Below are 22,434 nucleotides of genomic sequence, written 5' to 3' on the forward strand. Positions count from 1 at the left end.
CATAACTATATTTGGTAGTCCTCGATTTATGACAACTGAGCTCAAAATTTATGTTGCTAAGTGAGGCAGTTGTTAGGTGAATTTTACCCAATTTTATGACATTTCTTTGCCCAGCTGTTAAGTGAATGATGGCAGTTGTTAAGTTATAACATGGCTGTTAAGTGAATTTGGCTCCCCATTGACTTTGTTTGTCAGAAGGTCGCAAAAGGTGATCACATCATCCCAGGACATTGCAACTGTCATAAATATGAGTCAATTGCCAAGCATCCAGATTTTGATCAAATGACCATGGGGATGCTTAATTGAGTATGAGGAGTCAGTTTGGTGTAGAGGTTGAGGACAATGGACTAGAAAATGGAAGAGCATGAATTCTGGTCTAACTTTAAACATGAAGCTAGCTGGGTAACTTAGGGCCAGTAACTCTCTCTGATTTGTAGGAAGAAGGCAATGGCAAATGACTTCTAAAATGTTGCCAAAAACATTGCAGGGAATTGCATCTAATGTTGAATATGCAGGAGCTGGTTCCTCCCCAGGGTCTCATACTGTATGTTATCACTTCTGTAATGCTATTTTGCAAGAAACCTTTGTGTTGGAACTTTGGAAAAAAGTTACATTCTATATGCAACGAGATATTTCTGGGGCATCCTTCCATAATCAGGATGGATAAATGGATGAATGGCTGGAAAGAAGGAAGGAAATTATTGTTCAGAAAAGATTGTAATATGACTAAAAGAAGAAAACAAGAGTACTGATTGATGATTCATAGAGCTACTGACTTAAATATAGTGTCACAGTTAAGTAATGGCACATTTATTTTGCTTGAAATATAAGCATAAAAGAAATCTAGTGAACTACATATTAAAATTATTTTTAATTCTTTCAACAGAAAACGCTGTTCAGACAATCTGATGGATGAGGATGAGAAAGACAGGGCAAAGAGGTCAGTAGCCAGTTTTTTTGGGAAACATATTTGTATGTTTAACACAGTTTTTTATTTTAGAAGAAAAACAGCAAGAAGAGAAGAAACCAGGTAATATTTAAAAAGCAGTAGAATCTCCATAATTGTTTTGTATCATTCTTTTTTGCATTTATGCATTGAACATGGGAATGTGAGAAATGCAGGATTCTTTCCTTCATTTGTTAGCTTTAGGAATTTGAATTTACAACACTAGGGTATACTTTCACCCAAAGCAGTTATGTTCTCTTAGCTCTTTGTTGTCTTTTAGTTCATTTCATTCTAATGTAAAGAACTAATTTTCTTAAGAACAGATGATAGTAATAAATAAGCATGAGTGATTCCATGTCATTCTGTTCATAGGGCTTCACGTAATAAGTCTGAAAAGAAGAGACGCGACCAGTTCAATGTTCTCATTAAGGAGCTCAGTTCAATGCTTCCTGGAAACACACGTAAAATGGACAAAACTACAGTTCTTGAAAAAGTCATTAGCTTTCTCCAGAAACATAATGGTAATTCTTGTGTTATCTCTCAAATTAACAATTACTCTATTGAGTTGTCTTAATATCTATTGCTTTGTAATTAAAAGTCGAATGCAAATCATTTACTGCAACAGGTTGTTATTTAGCTGAAAACAACTATTTTCCTTTGAAATCATTTTGAGATCTTTCAGTTCCTAACAGCTCTGCTTTGAAACATTTTGTTAACATAAGGGTATCTAAAACTTAAGATGGGTCAAATTTTATTTATTTTACAATTGTTCTATTATTTAAATTGTTTAAGAAACACATTTTAACAAACTCCAGTTTAACCAATTTGCCAGAAATTAAGAATTTAAATAGATATGGATAGTTGGAATTTTGAGTCATGGCTAGTCTCATAAAATGACTGCCTTAATTGTTACTGCATATAACAACCATTATTTCCTAGAAGACATATTGGAAAGGTAGATTTGAAATTGGAAGTCCAGAACATCAAACACTCTTTTGAATCAACTATTTTAATCTCTAGCTTCCAATTCTATATGGTGATATCCATTCCACATTTTGGTATTCCTCAACTTATAACTACAACTGTAACTGCAATGTCTGTTGCTAAATGATGCAGTTATAAATTGCACCCAATTTTACTATCTTTTTTGCCATGGTCATTAAATGGATTACGTGGTTATTAATCAAATCCAGCTTCCCTCATTGACTTTGCTTGTCAGAGATCCTCTGGAAAGTGGGCAAATGGTACTCATGTGATGCTACATGTATGCTGGTTGCCAAATACCAAATTTTGATCTCAAGACTGCAAGGGTGCTGGAGCATCATAAATGCAAGGACCAGTCATAAGTCACTTTTTTAGTGCTATCAAACAATTGTCAAATGAATGGTTGTAAGCTGAAAATTACTTGTACAGCGAGGGGAAAAATTATTTGATCACCTGCTGATTTTGTACATTTGCCCACTGACAAAGAAATGATCAGAGTTCAGATCACCAGGACTAGATGGATTACACCCCAAGGTTCTCAAGGAACTGGCAGATGTGATCTCAGAACCACTGAACTATATTTTTCAAAGATCCTGGAACACTGGGGAACTACCAGAGGATTGGAAAAGAGCTGATGTAGTTCCCATCTTCAAAAAAGGAAAAAAATGGATCCAGGAAACTACAGACATATAAGCGTGACCTCAATACCTGGAAAGATTCTGGAAAAGATAATCAAAAAACGAATCAGCGAGCACCTAGTGGCAAACAAAGTCATTACTAAAAGCCAACATGGGTTTGTCAAAAACAGATCATGCCAGACAAATCTTATTGCATTCTTTGACCAAGTGACAAAATTAGTGGATCAGAGGAATGCTGTGGATATAACCTACTTGGACTTCAGGAAGGCATTTGATAAAGTAGATCACAACCTTTTACTTGATAAGATAGAAAAATGTGGGTTAGACAGCATCACCACCAGATGGATTCATAGCTGGCTGACAGGCCGTACTCAGCATGTGGTCCTCAATGGAACTGCATCTACATGGAGGGAAGTATGTAGTGGGGTGCCCGAGGGCTTTGTTCTGGGCCCAGTGCTCTTCAACATCTTCATCAACGATTTGGACAAAGGGATAAATGGGGAACTCATCAAATTTGTAGATAACACCAAGCTGGCAGGAATAGCCAACACTCCAGAAGACAGGCTTAAGATACAGGAGGATCTGGACAGACTTGAACACCGGGCGCTATCTAACAAAATGAAATTCAATGGTGAAAAATGTAAGGTTCTCCATTTACAGTAGGCAAGAAAAACCAAATGTACAGGTATAGTATAGGGGGTACCTTGCTCAATAGTAGTAACTGTGAAAGGGATCTCAGAGTCCTAGTGGACAATCATTTAAGTATGAGGCAGCAGTGTGCTGCAGCTGCCAAAAAAGCCAACACAGTGCTAGGCAGCATTAACAGAGGAATAGAATCAAGATCATGTGAAGTATTAATACCACTTTACAATGCCTTGGTAAGGCCACACTTGGAATACTGCATCCAGTTTTGGTCACCACAATGTAAAAAAGATGTTGAGACTCTAGAAAGAGTACAGAGAAGAGCAACAAAGATGATTAGGGGACTGGAGACTAAAACATAAAAAGAACAGCTGCTGGAATTGGGTATGTCTAGTTTAATGAAGAGAAGGACGGGTGGGGACATGATAGCAGTGTTCCAATATCTCAGGGGCTGCCACAAAGAGGAGGGACTCAAGCTATTCCCCAAAGCACATGAAGGCAGGACAAGAAGCAATGGATGGAAACTTATCAAGGAGAGAAGCAACCTAGAACTAAGGAGAAACTTCTTGACAATTAGAACAATTAACCAGTGGAACAACCTGCCTCCAGAAGCTGTGAATGCTCCAACACTGGAAGTTTTTAAGGGACTGGACAGCCATTTGTCCGAAATGGTATAGGGTTTCCTGCCTGAGCAGAGGGTTGGACTAGATGACCTCCAAGATCCCTTCCATCATCATCATCATCATCATCATCATCTTTATTATTATTATTAATTTTAATGGTAGGTTTATGTTTAACAGTGAGAGACAGAATAACAACACAAAAATCCAGAAAAATGCACTTCAAAAAAGTTAATAAATTGATTTGCATTTTAATGAATAAAATAAGCATTTGATCCCTTAGCAGCAAGATTTCTGGCTTCCAGGTGTCTTTTATACGGTAACAAGGTGAGATTAGGAGCACTCTCTTAAAGGGAGTGCTCCTAATCTCAGCTTGTTACCAATATAAAAGACATCTGTCCATAGAAGCAATCAATAAATCAGATTCCAAACTCTTCACCATGGCCAAGACAAAATAGCTGTCAAAGGATGTCAGAGACAAGATTGTAGTGTCAGAAGTCCTTACCACACCCCTGGCTCCAACAAGAAACAATGCTGAATTGAGTTGAGTTCACAGGTGACTTTAATCACAGAATGTTCTGGCATGCACAACGGCAAACAAAACGTTGGGAGCAATTGCCTCCCAGTGCCTTACATGTGCATTTCCCACCTGGCTTCCACCCCAATCCACTCACCTAACCGACATCCGGTGTGTGAGGTGATATGAGCAGCGAGACAGGATGCCCTGCAGGCTGCCGACTCTGCATAGCTTCCCTGCACTGCTCAGCTGTTCTTCGGGATGTGCTACAGGCTTCTGGCTACCTGATACATCCCTGCGCCAATCAGCTGCTTGTCGGGACACACAGCAGGCTTCTGACTGCCAGGTACATCTCTGCGCCAAACAGCTGTTCATCGGGATGCATGGCAGGCTTCTGACTTCCTGGTGCCTCTCAGCACCAAACAGCTGGTCGGCAGGCTGGCCATGGAGCTGACCGGCTGTTCAGCAGTGTGACCACAGAGCCGACAACCATGCCACCATGCTCAGCCAGACCAGGTCCAGGTATTGGGAGAGGGAAGGGCCGTCACCATTGGGTTGGTCGCTGGCTCCTCCCAGGCGCTGCCCTTGTCCCCCCCTCAGTGTCGAGCCTATGGGGCTTGACATGTAGACCTACACAAGGCTAGAATGGGCTACAAGATTATTGCCAAGCAGCTTGGTGAGAAAGTGACAACAGTTGGTGCAATTATTTGCAAATGGAAGAAACACAAAATAACTGTCAATCTCCCTCGGTCTGGGGCTCCATGCAAGATGGAGTGAGATCTCACTCATGAGAACAGTGAGGAATCAGCCCAGAACTACAAGGGAGGATCTTGTCAATGATATCAAGGCAGCTGGGACCATAGTCACCAAGAAAATAATTGGTAACACACTACGCTGTGAAGTACTGAAATCCTGCAGCACCTGCAAGGTCCCCCTGCTCAAGAAAGCACATGTACAGGCTCGTCTGAAGTTTGCCAATGATTCAGAGAACTGGGTGAAAGTGTTGTGGTCAAATGAGACCAAAATCGAGCTCACCGTGTTTGAAGGAGAAGGAATGCTGCCTATAACCCCAAGAACACCATCCCCACCATCAAACATGGAGGTGGAAACATTATGATTTGGGGATGTTTTTTTGCTAAGGGGACAGGAAACATCAAAGGGACGATGGACGGGGCCATGTACCATCAAATCTTGGGTGAGAACCTCCTTCCCTCAGGCAGGGCATTGAAAATGGGTCGTGGATGGGTATTCCAGCATGACAATGACCCAAAACTCACAGCCAAGGCAACAAATGAATGGCTCAAGAAGAAGCACATTAAGATCCTGGAATGGCCTAGCCAGTCTCCAGACTTAATCCCATAGAAAATCTGTGGAGGGAGCTGCAGGTTCGAGCTGCCAAATGTCAGCCTTGAAACCTTAATGACTTGGAGAGGATTTGCAAAGAGGAGTGGGTCAAAATCCCTCCTGAGATGTGTACAAGAAACATCTGACCTCTGTGATTGCCAACAAGGATTTTGTCACCAAGTACTAAGTCATGTTTTGCAAACGAGTCAAATATTGATTTTACTCATTAAAATGCAAATCAATTTATAACTTTTTTGAAATGTGTTTTTCTGGATTTGTTGTTATTCTGTCTCTCACTGTTAAACTACCATTAAAATTGTAGACTGATCATTTCTTTGTCAGTGGGCCAACGTACAATATCAGCAGGAGATCAAATAATTTTTTCCTCACTATACATGTAACCAGCATGCTACCTCAACACACATACTATAGTAGTAATAGTTGGTTATTTTATGTATTATGTGCTTATAACTAAGCACAGTAGAAACACCGGAAAGGTTCTACTGTTGTGTACCTTTGCATAAAATAAAAACCATATGCTGTTTTACATATGTCTAGAATAAAGTTGTCTGCAGTCTGATTTTATTTATTTGGCTTGTTTTTGAGCAATATAAATTAATTGTAGATCCTTAACATAAACTTAAAAATTATACCACTATTTGTCAAATAAGCAAATCAAAACAACTAGCATTTGCACACAAAGGAAAAAGCAGGCAAAATGCACCCATACTGTACTTCGCCAATATGTTTATTTTTCCTTGCCTGCAACTCTCCACTATTTTTAAAAAGATTCTGAAAATACCTTTGGCACTTTGTGAGGGCCAGAGACATTAATGAAAATAACAGTGGCAATGGGAATGGAAGTTTGATAGTTCCATGTAGTAATCTACCAGTTAGTTAAACTAATTATACTTAATTAATGAAAAGCCTTGGTGGAGCAGTGGGCTAATGCCTCCTTAAGTAACACCAGCTGCCTGCAATTAGTGCAGGTTCGCATCCCACCAGGCTCAAGGTTGACTCAGCCTTCCATCCTTCCGAGGTAGGTAAAATGAGGACCCAGATTGTTGGGGGCAATTAAGCTGACTTTGTAATAATGCCGCTTGGGGTGTGTGTGAAAGCCCTAATAAGCAGGCATATACATAGAATGAAGGCTACTGCTAAGCTTGTAAGCCGCCCTGAGTCTTCGGAGAAGGGCGGGATATAAATGGAATTTAAAAAAAAAAATATCAGGATGTGCAAGGAATCTGATGGGTGCAAAACATGCTGTGTGTAGTCATCATCTTAGAAATCCATGCCTTTGGTATAAAGCCAAAATATGAATTATTAATTATAATTATTGTACATTTACCACAGTAATTACATTCCAGGGATCCTCCACAAATAATAGGAGACAATATGTTTTTAAAAACAAATAATATGTAAGTGGAAGTATGGACTTTCTTTGGAAAGATATAGCTTTGCATATAGTTTTTTGGATATAGTTCTTCGATGTGTGTGTCTATCTATCTATCTATCTATCTATCTATCTATCTATCTATCTATCTATCTATCTATCTATATATGTATATACAGTATGTATGTATCAAATAATCAGCATGCAAAGAAATGTCCTAGAATATTACCCCATCGTGTGGCAGGTATTAATAAACATTAAGGAAGTTTTTGTCACTATAACAAACTTCAGGTTTGAAAGGCTGATGAAAGAGAATAAAGATTACTTTGTGTGATTTCCTCCTTTAAGGGCAAGCAAAGCAAAAAGGAGACTTCGTATATTAAAAGTTAAAATTACATATTGTGGAAACTGAAGGCCATTTTAAGGGGAAGTGTCAGAATCCAGTTATATTTCATTTCTATCTATCTTCTCTGATTTAAAACCAATCCTTACTATCTGATTCTGTCATACTACTAAAGGGGAGGGGGTATGCACGGGGTTTTTACTACTTTCACTTCCTTTATTCACTACAAAGTAACCTTTTGTTGATTCACTTCGGGTCTGCTAACCATAACAATGTGGCCATCTCCTTTCATCCTTTGCCCTCTGAAATTCTCCTCTTTACCGACAGCGAGGGAAAAAGGGAGGAGGAAAGATGCAACACCTGGGATCTGGGTAAAAAGAGGATTGAATGATCGTGCCGACGGAGCTGGACTGATGTTATCTTTCCTGAAGTTAACACCTAGAAATCTGCCGGTTTGAATCGCCTGGAAGAACTGCGGGGTGGGGGGCTGCTTGGGAACTCTTTAAAACATTGAATGGTGGGGGATCCCTCAGATCCTGTCTAGTATGCCTACAGTCAATTTCTGTTAATAAAAATTACTGTTGGAAGAGACCGTTTCCAAGAGTTCTGTTTTCTTAAGATGTAGATTGAAGTGGGTCCTTACACTGAGGATACATTTTGCAAATTATTCATTCTGCAATTGAACTCAAAATCCTTATCTTTGTAGCTCCCTTATAGAAGTCAAGATAAACTTGTTAAAAAAACTTATAACAGTTATGCTGTGACTTAATCATTAGTAGATTTATAATAAGATATTTTAATTTGTTTAGAATTCTCAGTACAGACAGAATTTTGTGATGTTCATCAGGAATGGAAGCCCTCTTTTCTCAGCAATGAAGAATTCACTCAACTGATGTTGGAGGTGAAAATTGCAATTTTTACAAAACTTTGAATATGAATGGTCCTCTAAAGAAGTTGTCTCCTCAAGATATATTGACTTCAGCTCCCAGAGTTATCAGTGGTGGCTTGTGAATTGATCAGCATGCCTGGAATATTTCCAGTTTTAGAATATTTAATTGAAAAAAATATCTGGTGGTATTCTATAAACTGGGTGTCATAGTTCCGATAGCTGAAACCCATTAAAGAACTTCAAGGCAAGAATTCTTCCTTAAAGAACATTTTATTCAGGAAACAAAGTATCAGTACTAGATAGCTGAACCCAAAACTAAAGTTGCTTCCCCCAGATACTAAGTAACAAGTTGCAATTCCCACCCCTGTGAAACAGTCATAAATCACATTCCAATTAACCTGAAACGTGGTCTCCCTCTCCAGCTCCTCAGCCTGCCAAAAAGTTGTAGGTCTGTGTCCTTGAGTTCCCACAAAGTTGCATTATTTCTATGGCTAGCTGAGCTCAAGCATGCATACCATCCCCCCTTCACCTGATTTCTAAACAGCAGAAAAAGCAAGCTAAAAGCAGAGTAAAAATGGCTGCAATTTCCCTCAGTTGTCAGGGCGGGAACATCCATTGTCATAGTGTTGACACTGGTTATTTTAATTTGTAACTATAGTTGATGGTGGATTTTTGTAAGAGAAAAATAAGTAAAAAGCCATTATCTATGCATGCCAAGTAATTATAGAAAATGATTGCCAAGAACAGAAAACAAAATATAAGCTACTTGTAGTCCTTGGGTTACGATAGCAACTGGGGAGGGAATTACTGTCACAATGTAGTAATAATGTGCAACATTACTTGACTATATTGCTTATTTATAGGATACCTATATGTTATATAAATCTTTTGGTGCAATAGGAATAAATATATGCTGTAAACCACTCACATTTTAGCTTGAAGGAATAGGCAGTTTATAACCAAGGTTTGGATATCAATTCTTAAAGTGTTCAGGCTGCATATAATTTGCGTGTATTTTTGATCATCCCGAAAACTCTGGCCAAAACCTCTGCTTCTTCATAATCTCTGGAATTCACATATCTAACTTCTATGCTATGTTCAGAGTGTTCTGCAACTTCTTGTTTGCATTTCTCAATAGACAACACAAGCATCATTTTCCTATCTCCTTTTAGAGAATTAACATAGTTTTTCCCCCTATAGGCACTGGATGGGTTTGTTATAGCAGTCACCACTGATGGAAGCATCATGTATGTTTCTGACAGCATCACTCCTCTTCTTGGACACTTGCCGGTGAGTGGTTCAAATGTATCTTACTTACCCTGCACCAACAGTCTTAAAGGGACTTTAAAAAACCATAAACACTGTTAAGTGCCGTCGTGAACTTTACTTTGAACAACTTAAGAAAAACTAGTAGATGAAATTTTGGACATCTGCAGGAATTTGCCTTTTATATGTGTATAAAATATGTGTATAAAATATAAAATATGTGTATAAAATCCTGAGTTCCGCGTAACAGAGTGAGCGCCTGTTACTCGTCCCACCTTCTGCCAACCTAGCAGTTTTAAAGCACGTAAAAATGCAAGTAGAAAAATAGGGACCACTACGGTGGGAAGGTAACAGCGTTCCGTGTGCCTTTGGCGTCTAGTCATGCCGGCCACATGACCACAGAGATGTCCTCGGACAAGCGCTGGCTCTTCGGCTTTGAAATGGAGATGAGCACCGGCCCCTAGAGTTGGAAACGACTAGCACGCATGTGCGGGGGAACCTTTACCTTTTTTATGTGTATATCATGATTCATATAAAAAGAGATGGAGCTTGCATCAGAATGCCACAATTCTGATTAAATCTCTTTGCTGTCCTTTTGTGGTTATGTAGAATTTTGCAACCCAAATTTGGAAGCCCTTGAAAAGAGGCAACAATATGGAACTGTTGTTAGAAAGAAATGTGAGAGTTGAGGGTGTATACAAGGATTTGGAAAAACAACATTCTATACTAGGAGTAAAAAATGTGCTGAAGAGAGAGGCTGAGATCAGAAATTCTGGGAACTGAATTATGAAGGCACATACTATTCCAAGTGGATGAGAAACCGGAAAACCTATATGATTATACAGGAAATTGAGAGATAAGACTTAAAAGAATATAACATGAAAAAAGGCAAGGATAAATACAGTAGAGTTGCCAGACTTGTTAGATTTGTCTCAGGAAAGCTAAAGTCCAAAATGACAGAAAAATCCTGAGGCAACCTAACAAAAACAGAGTTTATTTGACTTTGATTCAACGCAGTGAAAAACAAAGACTTGCCAATGTGTTAAATAAGATATATGAATTATCTCTCTTTTGGCTGTGCCTTCTCTCATTACTTTTGTACACAAGAAAAGTAAAAGTAAGAAGGAACTTATAGCCCAGAATAAGTAAGGAGATGCTGCTTCAAGTTTCCAGGCACAGATGTATTATATACCAGAGTGATAATGGAGCTTTCTGGAGTTGTTAAGGATTTTTGGAGAACAGGTGAGATGTGAGAAGATTGGATACAGGCAAATGTTCTTATTGTTCATTCAAGAATAAGAGATGGACTTGGAAATCTGTCAGTATTAATGAAATTCAGAACAGTTTCACCACTCCTGAAACTTAGGGAGACAATCACCTTGATCCTGAAATCAAATTATCCCTGTTTGGTTACTGCTTATACCAATACATAGGATAAAATAATAGGCATACAAGTAGATTTAATGTAAAAATTGAAATTTTAATACTTTCAAAATGATTGCAAAGAATGGGGGTGCCTATTTTTCTGTCTTTGTTTTAATACAGTTTTGTCATTTTACAGTCTGAAGTCATGGATCAAAATTTGTTAAAATTCCTCCCGGAACAAGAACATTCAGATATTTATAAAATATTATCATCTCACATGCTTCTAATGGATACTGTTTCATCGGATTATCTAAAATGTGAGTGATTAAAAAAAGTTTGTAAATAACTTTTTAAGTTGGGTTACGATATTGTGATCAGTGCAAAATTAAATAGGACAATAAATGAAGGAGTTGATTAGCCATTTAAAAGTACCATTTTAAAATTTCAAATTAAAGATATCTGTAGGAAACATTCACCTGTACAATTTAAAACTATTATTATAACTTAACATGAAATTGATTTCAAATATATTAATTGTAGTCTTTGTGAAGAAAAATTCTTATTGTCATCACAAATTCGACATATTCATATGACTAAAATATTTTATGATTACATATTGAATTCCTTTAATATGACTGTTCATAAAGTCTCAAAATATATGGTTCTTTAGTACAAATAATTTTTGAAACATGATATTATAAGAAAAATATTAATGGGAAATAAGAAGTATAGATTTTTAAAATTATCTTTTTTATTTTTGAAAATGAGACATAGCAAAGAAAAGGGGAATGCCTTTTACATTCCATTGCTTTCCATTATCTGTAAGTCTGTGTGATTTATTTCATAGAATGGTACTGAATAATGGGATGTTAATCTAAATCCGTGATTTAAGTATGCATGAGAAATATCTATTTATAGTTCTGAACAACCTAGATTCATGCAAAGCTGCATTAAAACTTTGAAATATGAATCTTGTGCATCACTGAATTCACTGGAGATTTTCCTTTTGTGTAATTATATAACTCTCAAGAAACTGTGTAATTAACAAATAATAATTATTTTACCAATGCCTTGTAGTATTTTATTTAAATTTCAGGTAATGAGGATTTAGAATTTTACTGCCATCTTCTACGAGGAAGTCTGAACCCAAAGGATTTTCCAACATATGAATACATAAAATTTGTAGGGAATTTTCTATCTTACAATCATGGTAAGAACATTTCAGTTTTATAGGAAGAAATTATGACCACATTTACATGGTGAAATACAATTCTAAAAAGAACTATTTAAAATGTTTAAAAATACTTAAAAGATATTAAAAAAAGAAGCTTTGCTGACATTCAACACTTGGATTAAAATGTTTCGGGATCAGTATTAACATAACTGGCACCACAAAGAATATGTTCTAAAATGCAATTAGCACTTCATAGTTCAGATTGAAATTCCTAACATTTTGCTTAGGAAGCAAAAATATATTGAGCTTTATAAGAATTAATTCAAAATGCATATGGTTATGACTGGAACTCACACTGCAGATCAAAAGAGATAGTCCATTGGCTACATGATTTTCTTTAATCAAACAGTGTTTTCTACATACTGTCCATATCTTGCTCCTCCAGGACATCTTTCTTTCATCTGCTTCAGACATCTAGCATACTTTTAGCCATAATATTTTAAAAGCAAGAAAAATGAACAACACCTCTGAATAACACATTAATTCATCTTGTTTGGGGGAACACTTTTGCTGTGTTCAGTTTTTGAATCTGTCATATTTCTATAATTTAATTAGCAGTTCAGTAAAAATTCTGATCTAGAATGTATAGTTAACCATTTTAAAATTGCTGGCATAGCTATCTCTCTATAAGAAATATTTATCTTCCATTCCCATTTTATGAGAAAAGTAAATTTCTCAATGCTACATCCTTTCTCCTTTGTTTACATAAATGATATATTGCCCAATAAACATACAGTAACTGAAAAACCCCAAGTAAGAGGACTCCAAATATAATATTTCTTGTTAAATTGCCTTCATAGTAATTATTGTTTATCTTCCATTCATTATTTTTTTTATTAAAAATGCTCCAAAGATATAGTATTAGCAGCATCTACCTGATTCCAAATAGCCAAGTTCGATAGAAGTGGTCAATACTGGGACTGGACCTCATTAAGAAATATCAGGGCTGTAGGCAAGATTGGGAAGTTAAAGAAACATCCCAGAATAAGGCAAACCTTTCTGTACTGTTCCTGAGAAAACAAGATATCCATATCAGTATACTGAATATCAGAAGTCAAGTTCAGCTCGAGAGAAATTTTATCTTTAAGATGTTAGAATTATCAACGTAGTTGGCACCAGCATGATTTCCTAGCTTTTCCTCTGCTTTATTCATTTATTGACATTTTTATTAATTTTTGTTTATTCTTTACACAAAACTGGTGATCTTTATCTAATTAGGTTGCATTGGTATTAATTTGTAAAATAGTGATTTATTAATTTTAAATTGGTAAGAGAGTGGCTTACTGATTTTAAAAGCTGAGCTTGGACATTTCAAAAGATCTTGGACAAGAACCATGATGAGGTTGCTGTCCAGGTATGCACTGATGAGAATATAGATTTCCTGTTTCTGACTAATTATTCATCATGATAGAAGTCTATAAATATGTCCTTCCTAGAGAATATATTAAAAAGCAAGGCATTTTTGAGTCACATATCTCCTGAAACATTCCAGTTAGTCCTCAAAAACTTAAAGTGTGTTGCAAGATGAAATAGACCAAAACAGAGCCATCTCACGGTGTTTTGGAATAGCAAATTATCCCCTTCCCAATTACAGTACTATTCTGATTCAATTGACTTATTTTCACATCTGAACTTCACCTTTCCTGTCCACATTAGAAAACATGGGGCATTTACTACCTTAGCACATGGCCTAGATTTCTTATACATATTTATATGTACATATATGCAGCCAGAAAAGTACATTCAGATATAACGCTGTGGGATTTCCATATTAGTAAATTTCATGTGCATAAAAGGCATAACTCTTTGCCTTCTAATTTTCTTATCCAGTGCCTCTATCTGACTGTCACAGCTCTGAAGATCCTAGGGGTTACAGAACACCACAAGGAAAACAAATCTGCTTTGTTGCTACTGTTCGGCTGGCCACCCCTCAGTTTTTAAAGGCAAGTTTGTCTGTCTTAGAATCTTACCAACAATAGTGATCCTACCGACGTCTAGGATTGTGCATGCCTTGGAAATGATTGAGAAGAAATACTCCAGAGAATTTGAGAACGACCTCAGCACTTCTTTTCATTAAAGCAGCCTGAAAGATGTGGTAACACTTTGAAAGTTATATTAATTTTATTGGCTAGGAATTCTGGAAGTTGTAGTACCAGCCTCCCTATAGAAAACCAAACCAGGAAGGCTGATATATATGCTCCTGAATGGAAATAAGTATAAATACGGAAAGTGTTAAAAATAAATCAAGTTATTAACTGCAGATAACATTCCCAATCAAATTGTGAACATTGGATTTTTATCTTGGAGATTGTTTTTTTCTTACATATGTCACATTAATCAATTACATCTTTTGTCCAATATTTTTTGCATGTATAGGCAAAATCAGAAAATAGTTTTGACTGTGATTAAGTCTGCAAAAAAAAATTTTTTAGTTTTTTTAAATGTTTTACATTAATTAGGTTGACACACAGGATCTAATTATTAAGGGATAAGACTCCTATTGGAGAATAACCTTTATTTGATCATAATGTATAGTAAGAGTTTTTTCATGCATTCAGTCAACTCTTTTAATTTTAGGTGAGTTAAATTGCATAGCATAAAAGCTAAGGGATTGCGGCAGCATTTATCTTCTACAGTGACTGCTAGGTTGTGGGGATGTGCTTCAGTTAAGCATATCTGGCATGGTGTAAACAACATGCAAACCTAGAATACCTTCTGCTTCACAATTTCTTGTTCTTTTGTTCCTCTCTTGCATCTTCTTGAGTCTTTATTGCCAGCAATATCTAAATATAACAATGACCCATAACACTTAGTCTTCTTTTCAAAAATCATAAAATATCATAATAATCTCCCCAAATACATATATTTTTCATCAATTAAAATTAATAAACCAGATAGAGTAACTAGAATTTTTTTAATATATAGTTGTTGTTTTTTAGCCTTTTATTTTCATTCTTTCATGAGGAATGGATGAAATGGGGCAAAAGGTACTACTGCAACTTAACAGAATTTACCGTAATTCTAATATAGGAAATGTGCATAGTTGAAGAATCTTTAGAGGAATTCACTTCAAGACACAGTTTGGAATGGAAATTTTTATTTCTGGATCACAGGTTAGTAAAAACGATGCCCGCCCTCTGATTATTGTTGTTGACATGAATTAAGTTTTATAAAATAGTGCTTTGTTTGTTCTGTAAGTAATTGTATAATGGCATACATTATTAAAATTATCACTAAATCAAACATTTGTTAGTCAACAATTAATTTTTATAAGTTTTGGAAGTATATCATGAATATTGTATGAGTTATTTGTATGTGTTGGTATAAAGTAGAATTTATATATTATAAGAAAAAAGAAAATAAACCGATGTAGTTGCATTGGACTTTTAGGCAAAGAATATGCAGAATATAGATATATACTGTATTCCTAAAGTCCATGCAAAAACTAGAATCAAGAAAAAATTAAAAACAATATAATGCTGTATTCATAAGGGCATATTTTCTTATATAAACAAAGAATTGAATTTTCCAAGTTAACGTAATTATGGGGCTGTTGATCAGATAAAGTAAATGTTAGACATTTTATTCATCCTTCACCCTTCCTTTGTTAGAATTTTAAAATAAACTCATACGTACATAGTGGATATGTAGCCAACAATGTTCTTTCTGTGAAGTAGAGAAAGGTAATTTCTTTAAATTCAGAATGTCTATATGGAGATTCTCAGTCATCCAGGTCATGGTTCTACCAAAGGTGCTTTTTCAAGAGGCAAGTGGACTTTCTTGTTTTTCTTTGAAGATGTTTTGCTTCTCATCCAAGAAGCTTCTTCAGCTCTTCAACAGAAGCTTCTTGGATGAGAAGCAAAAAATCTTCAAAGAAAAACAAGAAAGCCCAGTGGCCTCTTGAAAAAAGTACCTCTGTGACATTTAAATTCAGTAAGTGCACTTATAAAAAGGGACAAAACTGAAATGTTCCTTATTCCCTTTCTATTTCTCTTATTTTGGTAGGGTGGATTTGCAGGGCAGTTTTAAGACTAGATAAACTTAAAGCCATTTTTAAATATAATTGTGTTTTTAAAAAATAAAACATAATCCAAATACCCAAAAATCAGTAAACTGACTGATAAACTTTGGTTATCCAATTCTGGATGATCCTTTAGCCATAATAAAGGGACCACAGGTGCCTTAGGAGAAACAAGGGACCAAATATTTGCCACTTAAGCTTACTCACATAAGTAGCCTATCTTTCAAAAGCTGCTCTTTAAATTTGGGCACCCTCCAGAATTTTACTCTTTTATATATTTTGAAAATTTATAATGTTGCCAACTGGGTAGGCAGAAAATGATGGAAAAGATTTGCAAGAGGAAGGTTGCAAAGATTATAAAAAATCAGTTCCCACTTTAACTTTGATTAAAGTTAATCAAAAGTTTTGACCCAGCTAGATAAATACTGCATAGTCTTAATAATGGAACCATTATTACTTTATATGTATCCTATTTCTAATGTGTTATGACCTTTAGAACAGAGGTCCCTAACCCCTGGTCTGTGGACCAGTACCGGGCCACGGCACACCAGCAACCGGTCCACACAAACAAGCAAAGCCCCATCCGTGGGATGCAGGCAGCACACAAAACCACGCAGTCTCCGGTCCGTGGAAAAAACCTTTCTCCATGGAACCGGTCCCTGGTGACCAAAAGGTTGGGGACCTCTGCTTTAGAACGTGGTACCGTATTTTCCGGCGTATAAGACGACCCCCAACTTTTGGGAAGATTTTCAAGATTTTTCGTCTTATACGCCGGAAAATACTTACATGCCAGTTGCCAAGTGTCCGACACAAGCCTGATTCAGCCCCGTCTGTGCAAAGCCTCCCTTTTGAAGCCCAAAGGGGCTTTTCCTTCCACCCACCCTTTGGAATAAACGCAAGAGCTGCGTTCACAAGACGCGCTCTTCCAGGCCAGACTCTGCAAACGGCATGCCAGAAGCCGCAACCACTGTGGGAACTCTGAGTCCCCGCCTTTCAGCAGCCTGCACAGCTGAGCGCAATCCGGCTTTGAGAGCGGATTTGCAGACGGAGCAGCCGCATGTCTGGAGCCAAGCCCTGCCCAGGAGGCGGTCAGCCAGGCGGGCCCGGAAGACGCGCTGGAGAGCCGGGCTTGGGGCGGCCATGCCGAGGCCGGCTGGCGAGGGCTGCTGCGTGGTCTGCGGGCAAGAGGGGCGCCAGGCTGCCAAGTACCGCTGTCCAGACTGCCGGGAGAGATAGCGGGTAGCAGGGCGCGCTCTGCTTATGCTCAGATGCTGCTTGGGTGAGGGGGAGGGGCTTCCTGCCGCTCCCGGGGTCTGGCGTTTGCAAGGGGTAGGGGAAGGGGCTTAGAGGCTCTTGGGGGTGGGAAGGGAGAGTCACATTGGAGGGACGACTGGACTAAGGAGGCTTGAAGTTGCTTTGGAAGAACGGGGACACTCGATTGATTTATGTGTTTTTTTTCCGGCGTATAAGACAACTGGGCGTATAAGACGACCCCCCAACTTTTGAGAAGATTTTCATGGGTTAAAAAGTCATCTTATACGCCGGAAAATACGGTACTCTAAAATTCTATATGAGATTGTTATCTACACTCTTAATGTTGGTTGTTAAATCAACAACCACAACCAAAAAATCGTATCACACATCTCATCCTAGAATTTGTGATATCAAATTATATAGATAGGATATATGATATTTTTCCATTATCCTTAATTAGAAAGAACCTTCCTTTAAAAGACTTTAAGACATGACTACCAGGTTCTAGCAGTACTTTCCCCAATCTATTACAGCAGTGTGGCCTAAAATTATTTACATTATTTTTTATCATTATATTTTTCTTTTTAAAATTCAACCTGGAATTTGGTCTTTTTTGTTTGAGACCAGTCTTGTAGTTTGTATTGCTCCCAGTCACCAATTAATTAACTTTTTCCCACTGCTTTTGCTTTTAATTCCTCTGCTTTGTTTCCATATTCCAATACTTAAAAATGATTTGGTAAGATTTGTGCAAGGTATTTATATATTCCTCCTGTCTTCTGGTAGTATACAGCAGTAACACACCTGTCCCTTTGTGTTAGTTGTGCTTCTGTATGTTGGAATTTTCTCTGTTGCACCACAGAACTCAAATGTTGTTCTTAATATTTGTAATACTTAAACAAAATTATTTATCTTAATATAGAGCCCCACCAATTATAGGATATTTGCCTTTTGAAGTGCTGGGAACTTCTGGCTATGATTACTATCATATAGATGACCTACAGCTCTTGGCACAATGCCATGAACACTGTGAGTATTGCTTTCCTGTGGGCATTAGAATCCAATGAGACAGCTGTTGCCCTGTCTGTATTGTATTAAAAGTGTAAACCAGGTGGTTGGCTGATAACATTGTAAACCTGTCATCTATTCAAAATTATGCAGATATTAAATATCTGTAATTTAGAATTTAAAGGGTATTTTTGAAAAACTATGGTATTTAAGACAAGTGATTGAAATAATGTGAGTTAATTTTGGCTGCACTTTATTCTTCGTTTCTTTTATTAAATTTTAGAAGTGATAGGCGTAAAATAGTACAAATAGCACTCAGCAATTATTATTCTTTATAGGTTTTATTAATTTTTTAAAATTACAATCTTTAGAGCTTAGTAAACAACATGTTGTCTTAGTTCACATATTTAACATTAACTTCTTCAATATGAATCTATTCAGTACTGCACAATCCAGTATTTTTTCCTTGATCTTCCTTTCTTCCCCATATTTTTTCCCTTTTCCCCTCATTAAATAATTATAATTCTTAGTACTATTGATGTATACAAAATTAGATATAGACATCTTCATCATATTTTGTTAATATTATAGAAATAACAATAATATCAATTCATGTCAATATCCTGTTTTTCATGCTCTTATTAAAGTTTGATTTCCCATCAATATTTAAAGTATCTTTGTCAGTTATGATTGTTATTATATTAATTACATTTATATAGCTAAAAATTTTATTCATACCAATCCTCCTATTTTCAAATTTCCCATATCAAAAAAATGCTATTTTAATTCTAAATCATATCTTCCATTCTAAAAATCTAGTTATATCTAAGGGTCATCTGTTCTTTTAATCATATTCAAACAGGTATATTAAACAGATAATGACCCCTCTGATAGATCAAATCCTCTGTTTTTTAAGTCTAACTCTCGCTTTCTTTCTTTCTTTGCTAAGCAGCTTTCCCCGCAAAGGCAATTAAATCGCCCAAGAATTTTCTTTCTATTTTTGTGAAAGCTGCTTGGCATGAGAAAGACAATTTAGATAGAGTATTTTTGGGGAAGAACTCCACCCATCCACATTCCCTAGACATTTCCCCTGCCCGCACTATGTTCCATTTTCTAGAATCTCCTTCCTTGTCATTAGGTGTATTTTGCAGAATGGAGTAAAGGGTCTTTTGTATTTTAATTGTTATAGATAGGTCATGATTATTTCATTTGTGTATGGCAGCCCATATTTCCTTTCTTCTATCACCTCCATCTCTAGGTCCATTTCTTTTGCTTCATCCTCTGATTTCTGGTTTATTTGTTCATACTTTGTAGTCATTGTCTGGGAGCTTTCCAGTTGTAGCTTCAATTTGGAGATTTGGTACTTTATATCATCTAGGTTATTTTTAGTCTCATTATGGTTTCTTTTTATGTTCTCTTTGTGTGCAAGAATTGTTTGATGAATTTGCTGTAGCATAGAAAGTATTTCCTTCTGAAAGGTATTTGTTTTTTCTTGAAATTCCTAGAAATCCTCTAGTATCACCAGTCTTAGTAACAGTGGAACAAAATTTCCTCTAGTTTTTTGGTCTATATATATAGCCTTCATAATCCAATCCCAATAGCAATATTTTATAGTAATCCTTTGTCTCAAGTATCCTGAAAATTGTCAGTCAGGCAAGGTTGTAATCCACAATGTTCCCAGTGTTCAAAATGTTCAACCTGCCTGCAGCCAGACTTATTCAAAAGTCAATTTTTTATTTCTCTCCCACTAACTCTTGAGATTAAAAGTCCAAGCTCAGTAGGTATTTATAGTCCATTAAGGTCAGGATGATAAATATGCCAAAATATTTTCCTTTATTGCCAGATGTTCTCCCTTAAGCTGAAAATCACCAAGAAGCCAAGGAGCTAGTTATAGTGCTATACTCAAATCCACCACTAGATTTCATTCAAAGTCCAATTTCCACTCTTAAAACAAAGGGTTGATTTCTTATATTTCTTATATTTCACGTCAAAAGTTTTTTCCCCCAAAGAGAAAATCTTAACAATTATCTCAGTTCTCAGATTTATCAAAACTGTAGCTTTGTATCACTTTCACTTCAGTATTATGTATTCTGTCTCCCATAAAAAAATTAAAACACTGCTTCTGTTCATATCCGGAGGTTTTAAGCTTCTTGGGAGCCTTTCCCAGGAAATTCAGTTGTAAAATAGTAAAGAAAGGATCAATATTCTCACCCAGTCCAAACATGCTGTTTACAATGTGCTAATTAAAGCTTTTGTTCTTCAGTTGTCAGCAGCTACTGGCGGGCCACAGAGGTGTGGCCAGTCTTCTGCTGGTTTTTAAAGGGCGTTCCTTGGATTTAATGGAGACACTGCTATCTCTCCGTGATCAACAAGGCACCCCTCTTTCTTCATTGCCTCTTTGGGCAACTTTAGGCCTTTTTCAGGGCCCCCAGCAGGGCGCAATCGGGTGCGGAAGACAGAGCTCTGCCTTATTCTGTCCCGCCTCACTGTGATGCAAAACCAGAAGTCCTGCAGTCAGCAATTATTAATTAGCAAAAACTCAAATGTGGAAAAGCTAATTTGAAACTTTATAAAAGTGAATATGGCCCATTCCATGTAATATTAATCCTAAATCTACAAGTCATGGTTAAGCCAATTGGTCTATACTATTTATCCGTGCAACATTCATTTTAAAACCATTTAATTTGACAGGTCAGATTTGTGTTTCATTCTCCTGTTTTAGAAAGGAAACTCAAGGCCCAATTCCTTCTCATTTAATAAATCACAGACATTAGTATGCAAGCAGTTTTTCTTTTACTACTTCCACAATATCAAATTTTACTTACATTCTCAAATCAAAAGGAAATATAAATAATAGTACCATAATAACAAGCAATAAAATTATAATATAGCAATAAAATTCAGCTACCCTCAATGAGTACAATTGAACAAATTGTTTACAAGTTTTGCACACTAATGCAATTTAATTATAGTATATGTTATGTACAATGGTGCGATTCATATATGTGAACAACTGGTTCACTGTATGGATGCCGCTTCTGGAAGTCCATTCTGGGCCTGGGCAACAAAAAAATTAGCTACCGGTTCTGCTGAAGTGGTGTGAACTGGTTGAATACTACCACAGATTATGTAGGATTTTTATTCAATAGGGACATGTGCAGGAGATAGAAATGCATAAGCACATCATACTTAAAATGTTCTTTTCAGCTTGATAATCCATATAATATTTTCCATGGTGCATGGTTATTAACTGCATGTAACCAAATAAATTTATGTACTTTAATGTATTATGCATTATTTCACGTTTAGCAACAGAATTCTTGTATCCATAGGAAAATTTGACAGTGCTGGGAAATTTATAAATATCCCAGAATACTTTTTAACTGACTGATTTGTAATATTTTTGCAATTTTTTTTCTATCCACAAATAGTGATGCAATTTGGCAAAGGGAAATCTTGCTGCTATAGATTTCTGACCAAAGGACAGCAATGGATCTGGCTACAAACGCATTACTATATCACCTACCATCAGTGGAACTCCAAACCAGAATTCATTGTGTGCACTCATACAGTAGTGAGGTATGGAAAATCAATTAACATGCTATAAGGAGAGACCTTGATGTACTAGAAGAATGTGAAGATCTAGCTTAAGGGTACTCAATATACAATAATGGCTGACTCTCTCTAGGTGATATGGAAAACTGCAGTCAATATTTTGAGTTCTCAGGAATTGTAAATAAACTTAATAATTAACTTTAATAAGTTATTCATTATTTATTTATTTATTTTATTTTAATTCCATTTATTATAATATTTTACATTACTTTATTTAACAATTTTAAAATAAATTGTATTTAATAAGATACTTGACCTCTCTATGGTAGTGGTTGTAATGAAAGAGTTAAAAGTAGTATAATGACTACTTAAAGAAGCACTCGACCGAGTTGTACCCATGCGGCCCCTGACCCGGTGC

At 36.5% G+C, this 22,434-nt stretch overlaps 1 protein-coding gene across 1 annotated transcript in view; it reads left to right on the top strand.

Moving 5' to 3' along the window:
* Positions 1-893: 893 nt before the first annotated feature.
* The window catches only part of NPAS2 (neuronal PAS domain protein 2), a gene marked incomplete at its 3' end in the record, with an annotated part of 56,169 nt that continues 34,628 nt past the window's right edge, over positions 894-22,434 (top strand). The window contains exons 1-10 of the mRNA XM_081326559.1: positions 894-940; positions 1,319-1,467; positions 8,237-8,328; positions 9,517-9,606; positions 11,144-11,264; positions 12,044-12,157; positions 14,012-14,124; positions 15,212-15,294; positions 18,376-18,482; positions 21,893-22,040. Of these exons, the coding sequence (XP_081182685.1) occupies positions 909-940; positions 1,319-1,467; positions 8,237-8,328; positions 9,517-9,606; positions 11,144-11,264; positions 12,044-12,157; positions 14,012-14,124; positions 15,212-15,294; positions 18,376-18,482; positions 21,893-22,040 (1,049 nt within the window). The 5' untranslated portion in view covers positions 894-908. The remainder of the gene's footprint in view (positions 941-1,318; positions 1,468-8,236; positions 8,329-9,516; positions 9,607-11,143; positions 11,265-12,043; positions 12,158-14,011; positions 14,125-15,211; positions 15,295-18,375; positions 18,483-21,892; positions 22,041-22,434) is intronic.

The sequence above is a fragment of the Vipera berus genome (assembly GCF_964194415.1).
Source record: "Vipera berus genome assembly, chromosome: 4".
Lineage (NCBI taxonomy): Eukaryota > Metazoa > Chordata > Lepidosauria > Squamata > Viperidae > Vipera > Vipera berus.